We start from the raw sequence: 20000 nt of genomic DNA, 5'->3' as shown, positions 1-20000 counted from the left end.
TCTCCCAGGCAGACGGCCCCACTGTGGCTCTCTGTGGGGGTCGAGGATGCCGGGTGGCACTGGGAATGGGATGTGCCCTGTGACGTTGACGAGGGCCTAGCCAAGGCAGTGACCTCAGGAGGAAGCGCGGGGCGTCGCCGTCTCCTGGATTGGCCTGTCCTTCCCCCGAAGCTCATGTCTAGATCCCTGGTGGGAGCTGGGTTGCAGTGGTGGCGCAGACTGCCTGTGCTTCTGCCCGGGGTCACCTGGGAAAGGCCGGGTCTGGTGGGAAAGGGCCCTGGGCCCAGGTCTCGCAGGACGTGGGGACAGGCGCCATTTGCTGCAGTCCTGGCGCTGCAGGATGCTGGAGGGGGGATGCTCAGAGCATTCCCTCTGCACCCGGTGTCTGTCCCAGCCAATCAGCCAGTGGGAGGGTGGGCCCGGTGCTGAGTGCTTAGAAACAAGCTGACTTTCCTACTTCTCAGCTGTGTGGCTTTGGGCAAGCCACTCAACCTCTCTGTGCCCTCGTGTGTGAAACGAAGTACCTCCCTCCTGGGTGGGAGTGAGGACTTGACAGTCCCTGCCGGTCCAGGTCTCCCACCCGCCACACTGGCCTCTGACCAGGCCGGTCCTGGCCCTGACCCACATGACTCGCGTGGGGCTCGTGTGTACAGCAGCAGTGATGATCCCAACCCCAGCACACTCGGGAAAGCTAGCAAGGGAGAGAAATGGTGGGAGATGCGGGGCACACGGGAGAGCCACGTGGTGCCCCTGGGGGGAGCTGCCTGCAGGGATGGCGTTGGTGACAGAGCCGGGTGAGGCCTTGGACAGCCCCTGGGAGCTGCCTTGTCAGGCTGCACAGGCTGAGTCTGCACTTCCCACAGCACGGAGCCCGGCCACGCTGCGGAGAAGAGCAGAACTGCACCCAAGCTCCTCCAGCAGCAGGACACATGCCTGGGTTGTGGGCTCGACCTGCCAGGAGCCGGTCCATCCTTGCTGTTTCAAGGGACCTGGCATATATGGCATACTGTTCTTAATATGTTTGCTCACCTTCTTGGCACTATGTGTTTTAACCAAGGTCACCTCTTTGAGAAAGGTTGTTTCCCCAGGTAGGGATTTTCCCCTGAAGTTAGGGAGGGAATAAAACCCCTCAACTAAGTGCCTGGCGGGTAATTAATCACTTTACGAACAATCATGCTTAAGCTACATAATCTTTACTCCCTGGAATGGAGATAAGAAACGCCCTAACCTTTGGAATAGAGATTGATAGGATTGGAATCAACTGGTATAAATACAGATGTAACAAGACAACAGGAAACAGAACCTAGACACAGAACCTACACAACCTAGAGACAGAAGAACTTCGCTGGAGAGAACATGGCAAAAGATCCTGGACAGAAACTGGCCACAGAACCTAGAGACAGAACCTAGCGAGAGAACCTGGCTGAAGAACCTAGGGACAGAACCTGGCTACAGAACCTGGATAGAACATGGCAAGAGAACCTGACTAGAACCTGGTGACTGAACCTGGCTGGAGAACCTGGACAGAACCTGGCTGGAGAACCTAGCGAGGGAACATGGCTACAGAACCTGGCTGGAGAACCTAGCAAGAGAACATGGACACAGAACCTGGCTGGAGATCCTAACCAGAACTTCGCTGGAGATCCTGACCAGAACTTGGCTGGAGATCCTGGCTAGAGATCCTGGCTAGGCTGCTGATCAACTGAACGCTGTCTCCGTGTCATTCCTTCTTCGCCGACTCCGTCCACACCTTTGGGGACCCCTGGACCTGCTGGGGTTGGACCCCAGCATCGACCCCCAGTGTGGGGCGTGTAGGAGGCAGCTGATCAATGCTTCTCTCTCATCATGGATGTTTCTCTCCCTCTCCCTGGGGGCTCACTGGCCCTGGAGCTCCTGCTGCGATGGGGCAGCGGAGGGCTGAGTGCTGTGCCGGCCAGCAGCCGTTCTTTCTGGGGCAGGGCTCAGAGGCAACATCTCGGCAGTGGAAGATGGAGCTGGAGGCCTTGGGGCAGGTCAAGTTCCCTCTCTGAGCTGGAGCCTGGGAACCTGGCGTGGAAGTATTTGCTTCTGGACCGTTCAGAAATGGGGCTCGCTTCTGCTTCTCAAGGCTCCCGACTGCTTCCTGGCAGATGCCACAGCCTTGACCAGGCCCCTCACTGCCGGATGGAGGGGAGCGCGGCCCTAGGCCCTGGGAGCTCTGTGCTGTCCCTGCTCCCAGGCAGCAGGCAGCCTGGGCCAGGGTGGTGCGTGGCTCTGGGGGCGGAAAGGCGTCTTGTGGGGGGGGGAGCTGAGGCCCACCCCTGTCCTCCCCACCCCTGTGAGCCCCTTCCCCAGCGCCCTCCCCACCTCCCCGGGCCCCTCTGCATCCTCACTGTTCTCTGCTGCCTGTGCCTCCGCACTGGACGCCTCTGTGCTTTCCAGCCCCGGCTCAGATTCTCTTTCCCAGGAAGGGGTGTATCTGCCTTCACCCCACTCCCTGTCCTCCTCAGCTGGTGGCCCAGCACAAGGCCTGTGGCCCCGGCTGCCTGGTCAGTCTCTCCTGCCCCGCTTCTGGGACTCACACGGTAGGGCAGGGGGCAGGGAGCTCTGGGAAGAAGTGTCACCAAAGGATCCTTGGGAGCCAGTAGGCCAGTGTGTAGGCCTGAGGCCTCTGAGACAGTGGCGCACACTGTGGGCGGCCGTCCACCGTGGCTGCACTCACAATGGCAGTCTTGTGACAGCCAAGTGGCCCTCAGCTGGGAGAGGACAGACCAGGGTCATCCACCCAACCTCAGAGGCTTCCCTCGGCCACGGGAAGGGGCCACCCACACTGCGGGTGCCCACAGCCTGGAGAGGTTGGGCAGGCCGCAGGGAGGGAGGCTCAGACCACACTCCACCCCAGGCATGCTGGGAGAGCTCGCCACGGGCAGGGCACAGGTCAGGGTCGGCGGGGCGGGCCTGGCTGCCAAGGGCATGGTGCTTTTCAGGGAAACGGACATGTCTCCCATCTGGATAAATCTGACCCAGAAGGTATTGTAAGTCTCCCCTCCTAAAACAAACCTGTTCTCAGAGAAACGGGAAAGAGCTGGCTGGCTGCCGGGCTGGTGCTGGCGCGGCACCTGGCACCGCCGCTCTGATGCAGCTGCCTAGGAGCCCTGTGCGTGCAGACAGCCACCGCCCAGAGGCCCGTGCAGCAGGGCCTGGGTTCGCACTGTCTTTGGTTCGGAGTTGCAGAGCCACGCACGCCGCTGCTCTCCCAGCGCCTGGCCAGGTGGGCCTGCTTCAGTAACAGCTCCAGGAAAGCTGTGCGAGGCCGGCATTGAAGGCGCAGCAGGACCGCGCACTGTGCTCCGTGCGGCTCAGAGCTTCCCCTGAAGCAGCGCCTTAAGTAAAATTTAAAAGTAGATGCACCACATCTTCTGTATCCACTCGTCTACGGGTGGGCACCTGGGCTGCTCCCAAATCGTGGCTGTTGTAACTGGTGCTGCCATGAACATAGGGTTTCCGTGGATAAATATCCAGAAGTGGAATCGCTGGGTCATAAGGTAGTTCTATTTTTTTATCTTTATTGACTAAGGTATTACATATGTGTCCTTATCCTCCCATTGCCCCCCCTCCTTCCCCTACTCATGCCCTCACCGTCCTGTTGTCTGTGTCCATTGGTTATGCTTATATGCATGCATACAAATCCTTTGGTTGATCTCTTACACGCCCCCTCCCCGCCCTTCCCTCTGAGGTTTGACGGTTTGATCGATTCTTCTCTGTCTCTGGATCTGTTTTTGTTCATCAGTTTATGTTGTTCATTATATTCCACAAATGAGTGAGATCATGTGATATTTACCTTTCTCCAACTGGCTTATTTCGCTTAGCATAATGCTCTCCAAGTGCATCCATGCCGTTGCAAACAGTAAGAATTCTTTCTTTTTGGAAGGCAGCATAGTATTCCATTGTGTAGATGTACCACAGTTTTCTAATCCATTCATCTGCTGATGGGCACTTAGGCTGTTTCCAGATCTTCGCTATGGTAAATTGTGCTGCTATGAACATAGGGGTGCATATGTCCTTTCTGATTGGTGTTTCTAGTTTCTTGGGATATATTCCTAGAAGTGGGATCACTGGGTCAAATGGCAGTTCCATTTTTAACTTTTTGGGCAACTCCAGACTGTTTTCCACAGTGGCTGCACCAGTCTGCATTCCCACCAGCAGTGCACCAGGGTTCCCTGCCTGCCTACCCGCAAGTGGTACATATTTACAATGGAATAGTGCTCGGCCATAAAAATGAAATCTTACCATTTGCTAAGTGAAGTAAGACAGAGAAAGGCAGATACCATAGGATTTCACTTATATCTGGAATCGAAAGAACAAAATAAACAAACAGAAACACTCATAGAGCGAACAAACTGGTACATGGGCCGATGCTCAATCACTGAGCCACACCAGCCGGGCTAGTTTTAACTTTTGTTTCCACAGTGGCTGCACCGCTTTACCGTCCCAACAACAGGGCACAGCTCCCATTTCTCCACACCCTCCAGCACTTGTTGCTTCCTGGTGTTTTTACTAATTACTGTCCTCATGGGTGTGAGGCGGGATCCTGTTGTGGTTTGACTTACGTTGCCCTAATGATTGGTGACGCTGACCCCTTCAGGTCCACTGCGGCCCTGTCTGCGCGGGAGGAGTGTCTCGGGGTCCTTGCCCACTGGAGTCGGTTGTCAGTTTTGTGATTGTTCCTTCCTCTTCCCCGGCAGCGCTGGCCCAGCGCATAGACGTGGCCGTCTTTGTACGGGGTTAGCGACCGAGGTTTGCATCTCAGGTGGACACAGGGAAAGGAGCCAAAGGTGTGGTCGTTGTCCAGCCTGAGCCTCTCTGTCCACTCTGGTCAGCCCTGACCTGCGGGCCCCTGGCTCTGGCCGTGGGCAGGCTCCCCACGGGTTGGGGTGAGGACCTGTGCCTCCTGCGCAGGCCCAGATGGACCATCAGCACCCGGGGTCAGAGCAGCTGGGAAGAGCTGATCCTGCCTGACGGGCCCCATCTCCCTCCTGGCAGACCCCGTGCTGCCCGCCGGGCAGGGGTGCCGACAACCTGCCAGGCGCCCGTGTGGGGGCTTGTCGGACAGGGCCGCTCCAGGCCAGGCCCTGCCTCAGCCCGCAGGAGCCGCACTGCGGTAGACTCGCCTTCCCAGCCTGTTACCCCCTGGCCCCCACCCCCCACGTCCCGCCTTGAGCAGGGGTGCCAGCGGAGTGCAAGCTCCAGGCCCCTGCCCGCGGAGGGGAAGGCCCGGGGGCTGCTGGTGGCTTTGGCATGAGACACCGATCCTCTGCAGCCAACCCAGGTGGGTGGAGGAGGCCTTTGGACTTGGCTTAGGTGGTTGGGTAGAGCCAAGGACAGAGGCTCAGGGTCTGGGTAGGGGAGACGATGTGGGAGGGTGTCTTGGGTTTGCCATCCTTGCTCAACCTCCCAGCTCCTGAGATGGACCCCCCCTGGCCAGCAAAGCCGTGGTAAGGTGTGGCTGATATGGGCTGCCCAACGCCAGGCCCCTTGTGGGGGGGGAGGGCGTCTGTGGGTGCAGAGAGGTCGGGAACGCGCTCCTGGATCAGGTAGGGGGGTCGGTGTAGAGCCTCCGCGGGGGAGACGCCCGTTTACTCACTGTGCCCCCTGCAAGTCATCGGTGCAGCGGGCACACACTGCTCTCCCAGAGGATGCTGACTCAGTGCTGAGACAGGAACAGGAGCAGTGTGCTTGCTCTCCACAGAGCCCTCCCTTCCTCCCTCCAGGCGAGGAGCTGTGTCCAGGGGCCGCAGGCATCTGGGGGAGTGAATGGCAGGGCCTACAGCCACTCCAGTGAGCCAGCCAGGACTCATGGGGGTGGTGTGTGACCAGCCAGGACCCACAGGGAGTGGGGGGGGAGTATGAGCCAGCCAGGACCCATGGTGGGCGGGAGGGGGGGGGGTGTGAGCCAGCCAGGACCCACAAGGGGGGCATGACCAGCCAGGACCCACGGGGGGCAGGAGGGGGGTGCGAGCCAGCCAGGACCCATGGGGGCGGGGACGGTGTGTGACCAGCCAGGACCCACGGCGGGCGGGGGGGGGGGGGTGCGAGCCAGCCAGGACCCACAAGGGGGGCATGACCAGCCAGGACCCACAAGGGAGGCATGACCAGCCAGGACCCACGGGGGGCAGGAGGGGGGTGCGAGCCAGCCAGGACCCATGGGGGCGGGGGCGGTGTGTGACCAGCCAGGACCCACGGTGGGCGGGGGGGGTGGTGCGAGCCAGCCAGGACCCACAAGGGGGGCATGGCCAGCCAGGACCCACAGGGGGGCGTGACCAGCCAGGACCCATGGGGGTGGTGTGTGACCAGCCAGGACCCACAGGGAGGCGTGACCAGCCAGGACCCATGGGGGTGGTGTGTGACCAGCCAGGACCCACTGGGGGGCGTGACCAGCCAGGACCCATGGGGGTGGTGTGTGACCAGCCAGGACCCATGGGGGTGGTGTGTGACCAGCCAGGACCCACAGGGGGGCGTGACCAGCCAGGACCCACAGGGGGGCGTGAGGCTCGCATGAGCAACCCGACTCTCAGGGTGCAACTTATCATTTGTTTCCTCTTGTGAATCGTGCTTTTTGTGCTGCATCTACAAAATCATTGTTTAACTTAAGGTTATGAAGGTTTTCTAGTATGTTCCCCTCTAAGAGTTTTATTGCTTTAGGTTTTGTTTTTAAATTTATAATCCATTTGAGTTCATTTTTGTAGATGGTCTGAGTTATGGATTGAAATTCACTTTTTTGCATATGATATCCAGTGACATTTGTTTAAAAACTCTCTTTTCTCCACTGATTGCCTTTGTAGTTTGTCACAAATCAGTGACATATGACCTGGTTTGCTTCTGGGCTTGCTCTGTCCAATGGTCCATCTGTCTGTCCCTCCACCAGCTCTGCCTGCCGGCTACTGCTGCCTGGAGCACGGCGTGAAGGCTGGTGCCTTAGCCCCAGTTGTTTCTTTCTCAGAGCGGTTTCATTCCGAGTGCTGTGCGTTTCCACATGGATTGTAGAATCGGTTTCATTTGCAACCAGAAGCCCGCTGGGGCTCCGTTGGGCTGTGTTAAATCCGTAGGCCGACCAGGGAGACGTGACATCGCCGTAAAACAGACGCTCCGTGACCTGCGATTGGGCTGCATCTCAGTGAACCCGTCACAGGTTGCAAACATCCCAAGTTGGAAATGAACGTGATACTGCACTGCAGGGTGTGCGTGTGGACGGGAGCTGCGGCCCCGCACCCGTGGCATCGAGGTATCGAAGCATAGCGCCAGACCGGAAACAAACCAAAATGCAAAATTCCAAGCGCAGTTTCAACTGAATGCAGCCACCTTCTCGCCATCGTAAAGTTGGAAACTCAGAAGCTGAACCACTGCTGGTTGAGGACTGTCTGCACGGAGCCTTCAGAGCCATGACACGCCTCTGGGCCTTTATTTAGGGACCACGTGGTCTCAGCATCGCCGGGCTCCGTGGACCAGCCTCACGTGGCTTGTAGATGGCATCAGGTTTTCTACGTGGGAGAACATGCGCCTGTGATCAAAGACATTTTACTTCTTCCGCTGTGATCTCTCCACCTCTGTTCCTCGCTTAACGAGCTCGCTGGGACCTCAGTGCTAGGAGCGGGGGCGTGCGGGTGCGGCGTGGAGGGAGCTGGGCTTTCCACAGGCGCCTGGGGAGGGTTTCCCGTGGGGGGAGGGTTTCCCATCAGGGGGAGGGTCGCTTGTGCTCCTGATGTGCTGTGTGTTTGTCAGGAATGTATGTTGGATTTTGTCAATTGCTCTTTTGTGTCTATTCAGATGATGGCAATGTTTTTCTTATTTAGTTTATTTATATGGTGAATTACCTTGATTGTTTTAAATGTTAAACCACCCTTTCACTCCTGGGATAAAACACACTTGGTCGTGATATACTGTGTCACCTTTTTTAATATACTAGAGGCCAGGTGCACGAATTCATGCACAGGTGGGGTCCAGCTGACGCACCCCAATCATGGCCAATTGGGCTGGGCCAGCCAGGGGGCAGGGATGCATGTGGTTGGCCAGCAGGCCCTGCCCCCTGGTCCAACTCCTGGTTGAACTCCCTGTCAAGGGGACAATTTGCATATTAGCCTTTTATTATATAGGACTAGAGGCCTGGTGCACAAAAATTTGTGCACTCGGGGAAGGGGGTGTCCCTCAGCCCAGCCTGTGCCCTCTCACAGTCTGGGACCCCTTGGGGATGACCATCTGCTGGCTTAGGCCCGCTCCCCGGGGGATTAGGCCTAAGCTGGCAATCAGACACCTCTCTGGCAGCCCGGCAGCCCTTGGGGGATGTCCACTTGCCAGCGGGGAGCAGACCTAAGCTGCAGTCAGACATCCTTAGCGCTGCTGAGGAGGCAGGAGAGGCTCCCACCACCACCGCTGTACTGGCAGCCATCAGCCTGGCTTGTGGCTGAGCAGAGCTCCCCCTGTGGGAGCGCACTGACCACCAGAGGGCAGCTCCTGCATTGAGCGTCTACACCCTGGTGGTCAGTGTGTGTCATAGTGACCAGTCATTCCCAGTCTTTCTGCTGTTAGGGTCAGTTTGCATATTACCCTTTTACTATATAGCAGGGGTCCTCAAACTTTTTAAACAGGGGGCCAATTCACTGTCCCTCAGACCTTTGGAGGGCCGGACTATAGTTTAAAAAAAAACTATGAACAAATTCCTATGCACACTGCACATATCTTATTTTGAAGTAAAAAAACAAAATGGGAACAAATACAATATTTGTATTTGCATGTGGCCCGTGGGCCATAGTTTGAGGACCCCTGCTATATAAGATAGAGGCCTGGTGCATGGGTGGGGGCCGGCTGGTTTGCCCTGAATGGTGTCCCGGATCAGGGTGGGGCTCCCGCTTGGGTGCCTGGCCAGCCTGGATGAGGGGCTGATGGCTGTTTTCAGGCTGCCCACACCCCCTTTAGGATACGGGTCCCCACTGGGTTGCCTGGCCAGCCTGGATGAGGGGCTGATGGCTGTTTGCAGCTGGTCACACCCCCTTCAGGGTGGGGGTCCCCACTGGGGTGCCTGGCCAGCCTGGATGAGGGGCTGATGGCTGTTTTCAGGCTGCCCTCACCCCCTTTAGGATAGGGGTCCCCACTGGGGTGCCTGGATGAGGGGCTGATGGCTGTTTTCAGGCTGCCTGCACCCCCTTCAGGGTAGGGGTCCCCACTGGGGTGCCTGGCCAGCCTGGATGAGGGGCTGTTGGCTGTTTTCAGGCTGCCCACACCTCCTTCAGGATGGGGGTCCCCACTGGGGTGCCTGGCCAGTCTGGATGATGGGCTGATGGCTGTTTGCAGCTGGTCACACCCCCTTCAGGGTGGGGGGTCCTCACTGGGGTGCTTGGCCAGCCTGGATGAGGAGCTGATGGCTGTTTGCAGCTGGTCACACCCCCTTCAGGGTGGGGGGGTCCTCACTGGGGTGCTTGGCGAGCCTGGATGAGGAGCTGATGGCTGTTTGCAGCTGGTCACACCCCCTTCAGGGTGGGGGTCCCCCCTGGGGTGCCTGGCCATTCTGGGTGAGGGACTGAGGGCCATTTTCAAGCTGGCAGGCGACTGAAGCGCCCAGCCTCTTTTTTTCTTCCTTTTTCTTTTATTCTGGGATTTATTTACCTTCTATAGCTGTCACTGGAGCTGAGAGCCAGCTCCAGCTCTGAGGCCGTGGCTGGCTGAAAGCAGGTATCTGGGTTTGTTTAGCTTCAATAATTGAAACTCTGTTGCCATCACTGGCGCTCTAAGCTCTGAGCCTGTTGGCGGCTAATAGCAGGTTTCTGGGATTTGTTTAGCTTCTATAATTGCAACATTGTTGCATCTGGAGCTCAGAGCTTGGCTGTGGCAGGCGGAGAACCTTGGCTTCCTCCATCGCCGGGGCAACCAAGCCTCATGTTTGCTTCAGCTGCATGGCTGCCGGCCGCCATCTTGGTTGGCAGTTAATTTGCATATCCTGCTGATTAGCCAATGGGAAACGTAGCAGAGGTATGGTCAATTACCATGTTTGTCTATTATTAGATAGGATTGTTGGATTCCATTATCTATTTTGCTAATGTTTTGTCTAGAATTTTGGCGTTTATGTTCAGAAGGAATATTTGTCTCTAGTTTTCATGTGAGGCCTTTGGTTTTGGTATCAGTTAATCTTGCTTCACTAGGTGCGTTGGGAAGTGTTCCCTCGGCTTCAGTTTGGGGCAAAGTGGTCCCTAATTGGTATTGTTTCTCCCTGACGTGTTGGATGAGGGCCAGTGAGCTCGGCCGGACCGAGTGTCGGGCTCACGCATGTGCCCTGGTTACTCTCTCAGGCCCACAGACTTTGTAGTGACGTCTTTCATTCTTGATACTGAGAATTTGTGTCTTTCTCTTGATCAGTATTTTTAGAGATTTTATTCATCTTCTCAGAGAAATAGTTCTTGGTTTCATTGATTTTGCCCTATTGTTTTTATTTTTTTTTATATATTTTATTGATTTTTTACATAGAGGAAGGGAGAGGGATAGAGAGTTAGAAACATCGATGAGAGAGAAACATCGATCAGCTGCCCCCTCCAAACCCCTCACCAGGGATGTGCCCGCAACCAAGGGTACATGCCCTTGACCGGAATCGAACCTGGGACCTTTCAGTCCACAGGCCGATGCTCTATCCACTGAGCCAAACTGGTTTCGGCTTGTTTTTATATTTTCTACTTCATTGAGTCCACTCCAAACTTTATGGTACTTATGTGGGTGTCATTTCTCTTCTTTAGTCTGGGTGGGAGCTGAGGCAGATCTGAGACCTTCCTTCCTTTCCTAACGCAGCAGGTGTGAGTGATGGACATGCCGCCTCAGCACTGATTAGCGACTGTGATGTGCCCGACCTGGGGTCATAGGTTGTGCAGTGCCGGGGCCTCCGATGGTCGGGGATGGGCAGCTGGTGCAGGTCTCCAGGAGGTTGGGGCCCTGGCTTCTTTCTGGGGACCCACTCCCAGGCAATTGAGTCCAGCCGTGAGTTCACTGCAGGGGCGGCCTTGGGCGCCCCTCTGAACTGATCATCTGCTTGCCCAGCGGTGGGAGGTGGCAAGGATCGGCCCTGAGTGAGGATGCTGTGGGCCATGGGAAGGGCTCGGCTGTGGGGCCGCTGGCGCTGAGCGGGGTGACCATGGGAGCGAGAGGGCTGCCAGGGCGAGGCTGGCAGTGCAGACAGTGGGTACCCCGTAACCCAGGTGTCTGTCCTCTCCCAGGACGCTGGTCCACACCAGACCTTCTCTCAGGCCAGCAGCCAGGGCTGCTTTATGCCTCTCAACTCGCACCCGCTTGTCTACACCAGAGAGGAAGCACACAGCGCCCCAGCACCTGAGTGCCGCTCCGGACGGGCTCTGAGCCCTTTCCCTGCGTTAACTCACCAATGCTTCCAGCAACCCTGTGGGAGGGGCATTGTTAGCTCCAGGTTACAAGTCAGAAAATGAGGCACAGAGAGACGAAGTGATCCACTCAGGGTCACAGAGCTGGTAGGTAGAGGAGCTGGTGCTGAGCCGAGGACCTGCGGTGCCCGGGCAGATGCCCGACAATTAGTCATGCAATACAATGAGAGGAAGCAGCCGCTGTCCCCTCCCCGTGGTATATTAAAGAGCCCGCTCTCACAGCTGTCACTTCCAGGATATATTGGAGATTTGAGTGGCAAAGAGGAAGATGTTTCCAGAAAAGAACTTCACAGCTTGGAGAGGTGCTTCCAGGCTGTTGTCCTGTGGACATCCAGAGGGAGGAGGGCATCCTGGGCTTTAACTAGCACCAGGAAATTGCCTATTTTACATAAAAACAAGCACCATTGTCATGAATGGCTTCCTATGGCTTCTGCCCTCCTCCATTTTCTTTTCAAAATATTCTACTGTCTAGCACAATATCTGGCCTGTGTAGATTCCTCAGTAAATGTTGGGTGAATGAGTGGTTGGTTGGGTGGATGTGAGGATGGATGGATAGGTGTGTGTGTGTGAGGATGGATGGATGGATGGATGGATGGATGGATGAGGGACGAGGGCTAGATGGGTGAATATGCCCCGACCAGGAATAGAGCTGGGGATCTCCTGGTGCACAGGCCTGTGCTCACCTGCTGAGCCACACTTGCTGGGCCCTGTGTCACTAAGCATATCAGATGGGTCTAATTCGTTTAAAATTTCTCTTTGCAAGGAGGGAACAAATCCTCTGAGGTATCCCAGGGGCCCATTGGAACAACCCAAAGCCATTCCCAGGTTTTAAAAAAGTCTTTTTTTTTAAGTTGTCAAACATACTTGTCCCAAAAGATTATATATCATTATGAAACAATATTAAATTTATTTTTGCTCTGACCTTTGTTATTTCCTTCCTTCTTACTAACTTTGGACTTTATTTGTTCTTCTTTTTCTAGTTCCTTGAGGTAAAAGTTAGGTTGTTTATTTCAGATTTTTCTTCTTTCTTGAGATAGGTCTGTATTGCTATGAACTTCCTTCTTTTTTTCTTTTTGTTAATCCTCACCTGAGGATATTTTTTCCATTGAGTTTTAGAGAGTGTGAAAGGGAAGGAGAGGGAGAGAGAAACATCATGTGAGAGAGATACATGCATTGGTTGCCTCCAGCACACACCCCAACCAGGGAGGGGGATGAACCTGCAACCCAAGCACGTGACTTAACTGTGAATCAAACCCGTGACCCTTTGGTGTGCGGGCCAGACGCTCTACCACTGAGCCACACCGGCCAAGGCTGAACTTCCCTCTATAACTGCTTTTGCTGTGGCCCATAAATGTCGGTATGTCTTATTCCCATTGTCCTTTGTCTCAAGATGTTATTTTATGTCTTCCCATTGGTGTACTTGCTTGTCTTTTCTGATGGGCAGTCGCTCTGAAAGGGCCTGCACTTCTTGGGCCAGCGCCCCGGAGGGTGGCTGTCTTCCAGGGACCTTCAGAGGAACCTGCAGAGGCCGCACAACTGTCTTGCATTTGACCACCCCAGATACCTCCTGCTCTAATGCAAATCCGCTTGGCCAGGCCGTGTGCCACGGGGACAGGCACACAGATGGAAGCTCCGCCATGTATTATCCTGGCGCGCTCGGCCCGGAAGGCAGCCTGGCCGTGTCCTCGCTGAGGAGCAGAAGTAGACTAGAGGTGGGAGGTGGAGCATGGTGGCAGTGGGCGTGGAGCTTCTACGCAGCTGATGGGAATGTTCTTAGCCACAGGGCAAGCACACACCAGCAGATCTGGAGGAAGACCTGCTGAGTTGGGTGGAACAGATTGGCCCATCAAAATAAAAAGGCCAAGACTCCCGCCGAATAGGAGGGAATATCTGTGAATGATACGTGAATCTGATAAAGATCTACTATCTGTCTCAGTAACTTGTTCAACTCAAGAACAAAAAGACAACCCAATTTAAAAAAACGGCAAAGAACTTGAATAGACTTTTCTTCAAAGAAGATCTGTAAATGGCCAATAGGTGTATGAAAAGATGTTCAATGTCATCTTAGTCAACAGGGAAATGCAAAGCCAAGCCACGGTGATTGCCACTTTACGCCCCCTAGAATGGTTACAGTTAAAAATGGAAATAACAAGTGTCGGCAAGGACACGGAGAAATGGGAATGCTTGCACAGTGCTGGTGGGAATGCAAAATGGTGCGGCCGAGGGAGGAACCAGCCTGGCAGTTCTGCAATAAGTTAGAAATAGATGTATCATGTGACCCAGCAATCCACTCTGAGATGTGCACCCAAGAGAAATGAAAACGAATATCCGCACAAAACGTTGCACCTGGGTGTTCACGGCAGCACTATCCGTCGGAGCCGAAAGGAGGACACCCCGTGCCTGTGCACTGCCGAATGGGCACTGCTGGGAAAAGGTAGCGCTCACACCATGAAGGGGACTCAGTCATCAGAAGGAATGGAGTGCTGGCAATGCGCAGCGTTGATGAACCCAAACCAAAAGTGTTAGTAAAAGAGGCCAGGGTCAGAAGTTACATCTTGTGTGATTCTGTTTATACGAAGCTTCCAGAATAGGCGGAAGGAGAAGAGAGGCGGGAGGAGCAGGGGACGGCTCACGGCACGAGCGTGTGTGGGCTGATGGAATGTCCGGAGTTAGACCGTAGTGATGCTTGCACAACTAAACACCACTCTGAAATTTTATTTCAAAAAACGTGTAAAGGCCATAATGTGAAGTCTGTGGTCCTGGTCCCTGTGGCCCACGTGCAGGGCCGTGGCTCTCGAGCCCTCCCCTCTCCCGAGAACGGAGCTCCGGGGGCAGAGGCTGGTCCGCAGGGAGACTGGGCAGCAGTGTCAACAGCAGAGGCGTGCGGAGGGGAAGCCCGGAGCCCCTCACCCACTTCTCCCGCAAACTGCAGCCTAAAGGCCCCTCTGCGCTGGCTACGCCTCAGGAAGTCCGAGGACAGGTGGGAGCCGCCGCTGGGGCCAAATCACTGTGGGCCTGGAGCCGCCAGTCACTTCCCCGCTGACTAGTCGCCCAGAAGGGTAGGTCCACTGGGGCAGCCCAGCCCAGCCCGGAGCAGGCAGCAGGCAGAATTGGTGCTAAGGCCACAGTGGAGAGCGAGCCCGGGGTCTGTCCTGCAGCGTCCCAGGAGCCAGGAGCCCTGCCGGCCTTCGAGACTCTCCGTGTGTGAGGATGTTACCTCACCCAGGTGACTGGCCCCGTCATCAGAGTGCGGCCTCGTCTCCCTGTCCTCTCTCAGCCGCTCCTCCCGCAGCTCCTGCTGGCACTGTCCGCGCTCCCTGCCCGAGCCCAGTCTGCCTCTGGCGTGGCGGTGCTGGGTGCGCGCTAGGGCCTGGCGACCACGGAGGCAGCAGGGTGCTGCAGAGCTGCCCGCTCCCCCTGCTCCCCTGCTCACTGTTGAAGGTTGACTGTAGATGTGATTGGTTCAAAAAATAAAATAAAAATGGTGGCTCAATGGTTAGAGTGCCAGTCACGCACCAAAGGGTCTTGGGTTCGATTCCTTGTCAAAGGCATGTACTTGGGTTGCGGGTTGGATCCCCAGCTACAGTCGGGCAAGTTTGGGAGGTAACCAATGGATGTGTCTCTCTCACATCGATGCTTCTCTTTCTCCTCCCTTCCCTTCCACTCTCTAAAACAAAATCAACGCAAAAAATATCCTTGGGTGAGGATTGCCCCCCAAAATTGAGAGCTTGAAAGTCTGTGCCTGGAGGTGCTGGGGAAGCAGGGGTGGGGGTTTGGGTCGCCCCTTCTCGGCCCTGCCCGGGGGGAAGGGGGGGTGAGGGGGCTGGGCCTGCTTCCTCTGGGGGACCCTCATCTGTTCTCAGCAGCTCCTCTCCTGCCCCTCGCCCACCGCGGCGGGGAGCTGGGCCTGGCGCTGGCCTGGAGGAGGGAGGAGCCGGGTGTCGGTGGCAGAGGCTGCTTCCAGCAGACTGTGGGCCCCCCCAGACAGGACTAAGGACGTGCGGGCACCCGGCCTCCTCCCGCCCCCGGGCCCTCCCAGCACCTCTCACGCTTCTCTTTCCCCATTCAGGTGGCGAGATGGGAGCAGAGGACCCGGAAGCTGAGCAGAGCCCTGGGCTCCCCCCACGTGGCCTGCTACGCGCTGGGCGGGGTCATCCTGGCCCTGAACGCCCTGCGCTCACACTGGTAAGCCCCGGGGGTGGGGTGGGGTGCGGGGCCGCCGGGAGGGGCTGCTCTCTCAGGCCTCGCGCCCAGCAGCCACCCCCCATCGGGCCATTGGACTCCTGTCCCCTGGGGGGTCCTGGGGACCTGCCCGGGACTCAGGCTCGCGCCGGCCTCTGCACACAGAGCCCTGCAGGCACCGGAGGTGTTACCTCCTGGCGTGGAGGGGGCCGGGGCGGGCGAACTTGTTCTGCACGATGAGGCGCCGCCGGGGGTGGGAGTGGACACTCCGCCCAGATGCACGGCGGGCGCCTCGGGTGGGCGGGCCGTGGAGGCCGGCGTGGGAGCAAGTGGTCAGATGTGGCCACGGCCGGCCGGCCTGTCCGTGAGCCTGGTTCTCACCTCCTGGGCTCGCAAGTGGCGTGAACGTGGCCCGGGCAGTGCTCGAAGAAGTGAGAACTGGCGCCTGAGAGCCCAGCCCCCACCTGGGGCCAGGCTGTGCCGGGCCGGCCGGCCCTGCGGGCACGGAGCGCAGGGCATCGAGCAGCGCGCCCGTGGGAGTGGCAGAGGGTAGCGCGAGGTGGTCGGGCGGTCATTTCACAGGACACGCGTGTATCAGAGCATCACGCGGTGCACCTACCCTCTCAGTCGCAGGGCAGTGACAGCTCAGCAAAGCTGGGGAAATAAACTAAGCGCACTTTGAAAAGTATTAAAAATAGAGCTTGCTAAAAAAAAAGATAGCACTTGCGTCCTTTTTAAGGCCGAAAAGATTCCACTGTGTGTGGAGCCACATGCTGTTTGCCCGGCTGCCACTTTTTGGCTAATTGAGTCCTGCTGCTGTGAGCAAGGGGGGGCTCACGCGGGGGGGGGGGGGGCAGCTTTGAGGGGGGTATGCCCTCACCTCTGCACCCACAGTTCCTGTTGTTGCTGTGGAAATGGGCCTGCAAGTGGTGGTGGGGGGACCAGGGCAGGCAGCTCCCAGCTGTGGGCTGCACACTGTTCAGGAGGAGTGGGGATGTGGGGTTTGGGGAGCAGCCCTGCACCCCTCTGTGTGCAGGGGCTTGGGAGCACGTGCCCTGTGCCTAGGCTGGCCGGCTCCCCGGGGGTCTGTGTGCAGTCACTGCCCCATGCAGGGCCGGATGACTGCTCCCAGGAGGTGGTCACCAGGAAGCGAGCTGGCGGAGGGCGCGGTTCCCCGCAGGAGTGAGCGTGCCCAGAGCATGGGCTGTGGGGCTCAGTCCTGGTGGCTAAGCCCCGAGCCTCCCTCCCTCTGCCTGCTGCTGCCCGATGCCCGTGGGACATGGGACTCCTCTCTCTGACCTGCTGACCCTCTGAGAGCGGCCCCTCCCCCATGTACTCTCCTTTTCAATGTACAGCTGACGGGAACCTTCATTGCGTCTCTGACCGCCCTGACCCTGCCCGCCCCGCCCCGGCTCTCCGGGATTGCACGGCCGCTCTGGCCTGAGCTGGGAGCTTGGGCGGGGGGGGGGGGGGGGGGGGTGTTGTGGAAGGCGCTCTGGGCCCAGGCGCGGGAAGCCTGGGTGCGCTCAGTCAGCCCGCAGGCGCGGCCCTGGGGACTTTGCCACGCGGGAGGCCGGTGCGCTCAGTCAGCCCGCAGGTGCGGCCCTGGGGACTTTGCCACGCTAGAGGCCTGGGCCGTGGGGTCCGGAGGGGCTGCTGGCAGCGGGAAGGGAGGTGCTGCAGGGAGGCTGGAGCCGGTACCTCTCTTCCTGCCTCCACCCTGTTCCGGGATCTCAGGGGCGCAGAGCGCAGACAGCCCGAAGTCACATTGGTGACCAAAGCTCAATTTAAGGTTTTTTAAATTAAATATTTTGCTGATTTTTTACAGAGAGGAAGGGAGAGAGAGAGTTAGAAACTTCGATGAGAGAGAAACATCGCTCAGCCGCCTCCTGCACACCCCCTACTGGCGATGTGCCCGCAACCCAGGTACATGCCCTTGACCGGAATCGAACCTGGGACCCTTCAGTCCGCAGGCCAACGCTCTATCCACTGGGCCAAACCGGCTAGGGCTCAATTTAAGTTTTGAAAATGGAACCGGAGACAAATGAATGAGACTGCACGCCTCCCCCTGGAGGACATTCTAAAGCAGCGGTTCTCAACCTGTGGGTCGCGACCCCTTTGGTGGTCAAACGACCCTTTCACAGGGGTCGCCTAAGCCCATCCTGCAGATCAGATATTTACATTACATAACAGTAGCAACGTTACAGTTATGAAGTAGCAACGAAAATAATGTTATGGTTGGGTCACAACATGAGGAACTGTAATTAAAGGGCCAGAAGGCTGGGAACCGCTGTAAAAGCGCCTCCACATGAGTCGGGGCCCAGCGGCGGCGCACAGCCCGGCCCTCGGCGAGGTCTCCGTGTGCAGGGGGCGGAGGGGCCGGCACCCAGCCTCCAGGGCCTGGCTCGAGGGCTTCTCGCTGAGAGGCCGAGTGAGCCCGGGGCACTGGGTGGCGGCCACGCCCATGTGCCGAGGGAGGGGCAGAGGGCTCCAGACCCCACTGGCCCTGGATGGGGGGCGCGCAGGTGGTCCGAGGCCCCGGGCCAAGTCTGGGGCAGCCCTGCGGCTGCTTTGGGACCCCCTCCCCCCTCACGGCCAGACCGGCCCTTGGTCAGGAACCTCCGCCTACTCCAGTGTGGTTTCTCCCAGGTCAGCTGCTTCAGCGCCGTGCCCCTGAGAGGCCCCCTCGCGGGCCTGCTGTCCGCACTGGCAGGAAACGTGCCCGCTGCCAGCACTGGCAGGAGTGTGTCCGCACTGGCAGGAAATGTGCCTGCTGTCCGCACTGGCAGGAGTGTGCCCGCTGCCCGCACTGGCAGGAGTGTGCCTGCTGTCCGCACTGGCAGGAGTGTGCCCGCTGCCCACACTGGCAGGAGTGTGCCCGCTGCCCGCACTGGCAGGAAGTGTGCCCACACTGGCAGGAAATGTGCCCGCTGCCAGCACTGGCAGGAAATGTGCCCGCTGCCCGCACTGGCAGGAAGTGTGCCCGCTGCCCGCACTGGCAGGAGTGTGCCCGCTGCCCGCACTGGCAGGAGTGTGCCCACACTGGCAGGAAGTGTGCCCGCTGCCTGGTGGTGCAGATGAGCCCTGACAGAGGGGCAGGAGCAGGAGCAGGCTGTGCCCTGGGCCCCGGATCTGGTCCACGCTGGACTGTAGCTGGCCTCTCACTCTTCCCTCCCATGCAGGAGGCTTCCCCACTGGCCTGGCTGGGTTTTTTTCTGGAATGTTCTCCCTGCCCATCCCTCCCCCTGGTGAAATTCTTCTGTCACATCTCAGCTAAGCCGCACTGTGGCCTCTAGACCCTGTCTGGTGCCCGTCCTGCACCAGCGTGGCATCTATCCCAGTGTGTCACCTTGGCTCACTGTCCTTCCCACCGTCCACAGCCCCGTGCTCACCAGCGTGTGCGCAGCTGCCTGGCAGCACCTTTGCATGGGGACACGGGAGGGGTGACTGTCACCGTCATACAGAGGCAGGCACTGAGGCCAGGGTGCCCAGCTCTGTCTGGAACCCCCTCCTGCCGTGTGCCAAGAGCCCTCAGCCACGTATCAGGTGGCTGTGGGTGCCCCGGAGCACTTGAGGCAGATGGCTGTGCTGGGCTGCTGGCCCAGCAGCCTCATCGCCCTGGGCTGGCGGCCGGGAGTTAGCCCAGGCAGGGAGGAGTGGGTGCCAGTGGGCGCTAGCCGGGGGCAGGGGGGTCGGGGCGGGTTCACCCTGGCCCTTGCGATCTTGGAGGCGAGTGCTGCCTCTCTCTCTCTCTGTGGCACGGTCCTTCATGAAGGGCTTAGCCAAGGATCCAGGGGCGGGTAGGTGAGCCAGCCCCGAGTCGGAAAGTCAGCCTTCAGGGCCACACCCTCTCCATGCCCCACTCCACCATGTGCAGACAGGAGAGGCAGGGAGGCTGCTGAGGCTGGTGCCCACGCTGCCTGCTCTACGGCCTCCGCTGCTATCGGCAGGGGAGAAGGTGCGCTTGGCTGCAGGTTTATCAGAAGGTCAAGTGCAGGCACAGAGGGGCAGGGCAGGCATGGTGACCTGGCACACCACCAGGTGTGTGTGACCGTGAGCAGTCGCGGAGATCAACCTGTAACTGCGGGTGACCCTGAGCCCTGGCAGCTGGAGCTGAGCGAGGGCAGTGATGGGCAGAGAGCTGGGGGTGTGGGCAGCGTGACCAGTGACCAGGTGTGCCCTGACACGTGGGCCTTTGTTTGACAGGTCATCATGCAGGCTTCTGTGCATGGCGTCCTGTTTGCTGTTTGTTCGCAGACCTTTCTCCGCTCTGGAGGGAGTGGGGGGAGAAGGGTGAGGGTGTTGCTTGTCCTCCTGTCCAGGCAGGTGCCCTAACCCCTCTGCCTGGAGTGTACCAGGTGCCAGGAGATGCTCAGGGAAGGACAAGCAGCCTCTGTTCTCTAAGCTGAG

The 20000-nt window shown here is 58.1% G+C and overlaps 1 protein-coding gene across 3 annotated transcripts in view; it reads left to right on the top strand.

The window, feature by feature from the left end:
- The window catches only part of PEMT (phosphatidylethanolamine N-methyltransferase), a 65848-nt gene that overhangs the window by 38706 nt on the left and 7142 nt on the right, over positions 1-20000 (top strand). For all 3 annotated transcript variants that reach the window (XM_036296382.1, XM_036296384.1, XM_036296383.1), the window contains exon 3: positions 15478-15593. In XM_036296382.1, coding sequence (XP_036152275.1) covers positions 15478-15593 — 116 coding nt within the window. The remainder of the gene's footprint in view (positions 1-15477; positions 15594-20000) is intronic.

Source organism: Myotis myotis, unplaced genomic scaffold (genome assembly GCF_014108235.1).
Source record: "Myotis myotis isolate mMyoMyo1 unplaced genomic scaffold, mMyoMyo1.p scaffold_m19_p_29, whole genome shotgun sequence".
NCBI lineage: Eukaryota > Metazoa > Chordata > Mammalia > Chiroptera > Vespertilionidae > Myotis > Myotis myotis.
This window is presented reverse-complemented; position numbering and strand designations above follow the sequence as displayed.